Source organism: Lytechinus variegatus, chromosome 14 (assembly GCF_018143015.1).
Source record: "Lytechinus variegatus isolate NC3 chromosome 14, Lvar_3.0, whole genome shotgun sequence".
NCBI lineage: Eukaryota > Metazoa > Echinodermata > Echinoidea > Temnopleuroida > Toxopneustidae > Lytechinus > Lytechinus variegatus.
In genome coordinates this window covers 17,458,913-17,464,912 of record NC_054753.1, presented here as the reverse complement: position 1 = coordinate 17,464,912, position 6,000 = coordinate 17,458,913, and the positions used below count along the sequence as shown (strand labels likewise).

Genomic DNA, 6,000 nt, shown 5'->3' with positions numbered 1-6,000 from the left:
AATGCCTATCATTATCATTAATCATGGCACTTCTACTCAAAACAGACAATTATTGGACAAATGATGAAAAAATTATATATTCTACATATCATGTTGCTGTTCGATCTGAGAAAAACCGCATGAGTAATTGTAGATTTCTGTATACTAATAATTAAAACTCTATGCATTGAAACATACTGTACATACATGCATTCAGCATATAAATTCACCTTATGTTGTACATATTTAATTTCCTCTTTCAGTGTTGTAAATATCAAAGTCACTCAAATTTCACTCTGCATCAATTAATCATTCAATTAGCACCTAAAGACAATTATAACCTTTCTACTTTGCATTGAAAATGAATACAAACGAGCGAGAATCAATCATCATCATCATCATCATCATCAGTGCCAATCATTAATTTCATCATCATCATCATCATCCTCATCGTTGTCATCATCATCATCATCAAAATCATCACAATCATTCATTGTCACCATCATCATATGCACATGCATTAGAAAATGACAGAGGACACCCCCCCATTAGAATGTCCATGTACAAATATTGTTTCTACACATTCACCATGTAATGACAGTGGACCCCCCCCCACCTCTTGGTTGTACTGATATGCAAAATACTATTACATCTATTTCATAATAGTTACTACCAAATCTAAGAATCCGAGCCAACAACTGGGTTTCTTGAATACATTACAGGTATGTACATTGTTGATTACTGAAACATGTGGGTCATGTTTCACTAAATCTTGTAGTGAATGTGTTTGATTTTAGAGTAACACTGTCCCTATCAACCAACATTTGCTGCATTCTGCAGGAATACAGGCCATCACATAGGCCTACTTCAATAAAACTTTAAATGAATATACTTTGGTACTAGTGGCTGTCTACCAAGAAACATTAATAAAGTAATAAAATCACTTTGGAATTCTACACAAACTCAAATATGGAATGATAATGATAGTTCACAAAATGTAACCACATGTTACAATTAGAATACATGTACATATTTGTTTAACAACTGAACTTCTTTACATAATATCAAGCAACCTGCCTAATCTGGAAAGAGATTTTCCACAATGTACAAAAGAAGTTAGACTTAGTATAAAACTCTGAAATAAATTACAAAGTGATGTCATTCACATTTACACTCTTGATTCACACACACAAAAAAATAATGGTCTCCTCTCACGATCTCTCTCCCTTTCTCTCCCCCCTTTTCCCCCGCGTATTACATGGTTATACATGTAATATATCATTTTATGCCCTAGTTGCGTTCTGTTCGAATTACACTTTCACACTTCTTGACGTTTGTACATGCTTCATTGATCAATATGTTACTTTTTAAAGTTTCTTTTTTTTCTTCTTTTGGTATATCTTTTATGATTGTGTAATATGATTATCGGTTGGTTGTAATTTTTTGCTTTTATTTCATCTTTGTAATATTGTACTTTGCCTTTGTTTATACTGTGCACTGGATTTTTCAGTCTTTGGACTGTTTTGCCAGTTTTCTTATTGAATAAATACCATACTACTACTACTACTACATGTACATTATGCCATTTAAATAAAAAAAAATTGCAAGAACTAACATGCTTAAGAATACACTCTGCAAATGAACATTGACAGTCAAATGAAATTCCCTAGTCAACCCCATCTTACAGCAAGACATAATTGGTTTTCTTTATAAAAATAATAATCATAAGGCTTAATACAATGTTTCTGAGCGTTGCATACTTGCTTTAGCAAAGCTAACCTGATTGGAGGATTGAGCATTCAAGGAATTTCTTCCTACCAGGTACCCACTTACTTAACCGGGTGGAGAAAGGCAAATGAAGATAAACACCTTGCGAAAGGATGCGAAACATACATTATTCAAGAAATTAGGTTTGCAAGAAAAAAAAATTGTGATTCATTGTAAACTTCAATCGAAAATCACAGCTGACAGATCAATTTAAGATTTTAAAGCAACCCAATCCATGATTGCTAATGTGAGAAAAATAATTTACAAATTTTGCACTTAATTGTCAGGGGCAGTGGAACAGTTTTGACAGGGGGGGGGGGGAGGGCTGAGTGACTGACCATTGCAAAAATCACAATCAGATGGTCACTTTAACATTTTTATACACCGTTTTGGAAAAAAAAGTGATTTTCTCCACAAAGACCTCATTGGTTCTTGACTGCAAATAGTCACAGCTCAAACCTCCACCATTGGCAGACATAAAATCTATTATACATTTAACTTTCAAAGTTTTCAAATACTTCATAATACATGAATTAAAGTTGGATTTCATCTTTTTCTACATAAATCATTCATGACCTGTTGAAGTAAATTCATCAGTTATGTTTCTGCACATATTTGTGCATGTCTCACTTCGCACATTCTGCACAGCTGATTAATCCAAAAGAATCAATAAGCCAGGTGTAAGCTGATCCGATCAGCATCCTTCCTTCTTTCTCCTAGATAGACGTATCTCAAATGATCTAGCAGTGAGCCACGTTGGTGTCCACTCCTCAAAACCAAATCATCTCATCTCATTTATTCCTCCCCGATGATCCCGCACTGCCTTGCCTCCTGGATGCAGCACCTAAAAATGGCAACAAGAAGAAAGAAAAAATCCCAAATAGCAAACTTCTTACAGGGTATATATATCTATGTATATTTATTTTATTTATACATTTATACTACATAGATGAGTTATTTTGATGTATTTATAGTTTGTGAATTATTATTTTTTGTTTTAATGCACTTTTTGTTAAGAAGTGTCTGAGGACAATTTTTTGTGTTTTTAAACATGACAATAAAATCAATTGAATTGAATTGAAACACCCAGGCAGTGAAAACATACAGATAAAACAGGGGCAATACTATGGAATGCCTTAGTGTGCTGAATTATGGCATACTATTTATAATTGAAGCATCATTTTAATTACATAACCATAATTTCTATCCATAATATGAACAAGACTTCTGTGCTATTTATTTGTGCTAATAAAAAAATTGCCCTCTTTATGTATGGTTTACGATATGATGATTTTATGAGCTACAGTGACAGACTGTCCATTGCCCCTGTGTACATCTCTGTAGCTCTGTCCCAGGCCATATTATAGATTGAAGCAAAGATGAAAAAGGAGATAGAAAATGAATTTATTGACTATCATTGATATATGATTCAAATAAAAGTCAGTCAGGCAATAGGTCTACTCATCAAATAAAATGCAATTTATTTGCAATTAATCACCCTCCCCCTTTGACTTTAATAGTATCGTTGGGGCGAGTAGTGCTGTATGAGTAATTTCCATATCTAACCATACTCTACATGTACAGGCTCCATGACATTTGCTCTGACGACAATTGCTCAACTCTGAATTCCACAACTAATGATCGAATGACCAACTTCAACCCTGGGTTTAACACTATACCCTACCCTAAACCTGACATAAAACCTCATAGCAACCCTAACCCTACATCAAGGATGCTACATAACTTTTTAGAAGCACTTGCCCAATTGGGCAAGTAAATGTTTAAATAGTTGGAATATACTTGCCCCAAAATCTATTTCACTTGCCCGAACAAACCCTTGAAAAAAAAGTTTTGCCTCCTATACTTTTGCAGTTTTATAAACCATTGACCTTTTTCTCATGACGAAAATCTCTCGTTTGAGGGCTGTATACCCCATTTTTCCTTATCAACAAATATCTTCTCCCAGTAATACAAATCCTATTGCCCTCAAGAGATTAAATTTAAGTATAGAAACACCTGTTTCTTGACCTCGGTCCGAAGATAATTCACCCCAGCATCTATACGGTCACAGCAGGGGGCCACACACGATGGATTGCAATGTGTGTAGTTCCGGCGAGCGCATGGATGTATACACGCGTTGATAGAAAGTTTTTTCTTCCTTTCTTTCTTTCTTTCTTTCTTTCCTTCCTTCCTTCCTTCCTTCCTTCTTTCTTTCTTTCTTTCTTTCTCTCTCTCTCTTCCTTCCTTCCTTTCTTTCTTTCTTTCTTTCTTTCTTTCTCTCTCTCTCTTCCTTCCTTTCTTTCTTTCTTTCTTTCTTCCTTCCTTTCTTTCCTTCTTTCTCTCTGTCTGGCTGTCTAATTCTTTTCTTTCTAGACTTATTTTCTTCATCCACCCCCTTTCTACACCTCTAAAGAACGTGCATTTGCCAATCATATCTGTAGTAAGGCCTATAAATGTCCTTTTCTCAAAGTTGAGGTGTAGGCCTATACATAGAACATTAAAATACAAAGACCAGCATTATGAATCACAATGTTTGGATAGCATTTCAATGTTCTATTCATATCTATTCAGAACGTTTTCTAATTCACATGCGTTATTAGCAGGTGATCTTCTTTATCTTTATCTCCCATTATTGTTCTTATTTTGTAGGCCTATAGCATGTGTATACGGTAAACCTCCCTCTGAAATACCTTTCTTGGTTTCATGTTTTCTTTCAGATTTGTTTCCACCCAGGCGCGCCGGAACACTTTCAGTTTTTTTTTTTTTTTTTTGGGGGGGGGGGCAAAATCCCGAAGGGGGCACAATATTTTTGAAAGCGTGAGATACGGAAGCGATCGAGCGGGAGAGGGTGTGGTTGAGGGTGTAAAAATTTAGTGTAAAAGTTGCGTTTCTAAGAGCATTCAAAAATAAATTTCTTGAGAATTAAACAGTCTTGGGGTTCTTTTTGCTCCTGTTTCCTCCCTTCTGACCCAGACTGGTGTTTCTTCATGATCAGGGTCGCAGTTCCAGCAAATTACGAGCCTTATTGCAAACTCTATTGTTTCAAACCAATGTAATATAGGCCTTTTAAAGACTTTAAGATGACAAACATGACCGTATGCATCCGGGGGCCGCCGATCGAGAGGGCAAAATTCACAAAATTCACCCAAAGTGTGCACGAAATCTTTCAATTTTATTCTAGAAAATGCAAAAGCTCCCCCATCACCATGGGCGGAAATCCCAGGGGGACAGGGGGGGACGCGTCCCCCTACCATTTTGGAAAGGGGTACATAATATCAAATGTCCCCCTACTATTTGTGCTCTTTTATTATGGAAAAAATACATAATTTCAAATCGAAATTATACACATGTATCCTCGAATTTCGAAATATATATAAACAGATAGTTTTTGCCGGGAGTTTTTGTTAAGAACTTGGTTAGGAAAAGAAAAGGCATACCGGCCCAACTATTCTCCAGCTCTCATCTAGCCCTATATACCAGCCAAAGAGTGATGACATTGATGACATCGATGGCCATTGTCAATTTCATAACTAATAAAAATGATGAAAAAGGAAAATCGCCTCTGAATTTAGTGCATAGACGGTTAGACGAGAATGTTCCATACCCAGTAAAATCATACCTTTGCTAATCCAATTCACTTTCCCTTTATTCCAAATTTACTTGGAATATACTGAGAATATTTTCATTGTTTGCGTACTCAGTATAAAGAATAGTTTTCATGAGTTATGATTAATCCTTCACAATGAACTTTAACTATGCTTTATTTTGTTTTTTAAACACTCTTTGACTATTAACGAGACTTATACTCCATTTTTACACAAAATTCCTGCCGTGGGAGGGGTCATCATAGGTAGATCAAGGGGCGAAGCGGCGGAAGGTGAGGCGAAAAATAAGAAGAAAGATAGGACCGGGAAGAAAGTTGAATGATGGAAGGGAGGTGAATAATTGGGAAAAAAGAAAACTTTCAGGACATATTATAAAAATAATAAAATCGCTTGCGCTTTGCATAAATACACAGCCATCTTTTTATTTCAAAACGTGCTTGATTTTTTTTTCACTTTTTGGATCGAAATATATAAAATCAAATCATTTATCTAAGAAGATATCCATCTTTTTCATAATTTGTAGGTTTAGATATTAAAGAAAATTAGCTTGCCATTCGGTTTTAGTCTGAAATGTATTCATTAAAAGGTTAAAAGTTATCACACTTATAATAAGATGGAAAAGGGGCTTTTCAAAGGTATGTTTCACAGA

At 35.2% G+C, this 6,000-nt stretch overlaps 1 protein-coding gene across 2 annotated transcripts in view; it reads right to left on the bottom strand.

The window, feature by feature from the left end:
• Positions 1-1,226: 1,226 nt before the first annotated feature.
• The window catches only part of LOC121427225 (lisH domain-containing protein ARMC9-like), a 60,676-nt gene continuing 55,902 nt past the window's right edge, over positions 1,227-6,000 (bottom strand). For both annotated transcript variants that reach the window (XM_041623525.1, XM_041623526.1), the window contains one exon: positions 1,227-2,590. In XM_041623525.1, the coding sequence (XP_041479459.1) occupies positions 2,538-2,590 (53 nt within the window). In that variant the 3' untranslated portion in view covers positions 1,227-2,537. The remainder of the gene's footprint in view (positions 2,591-6,000) is intronic.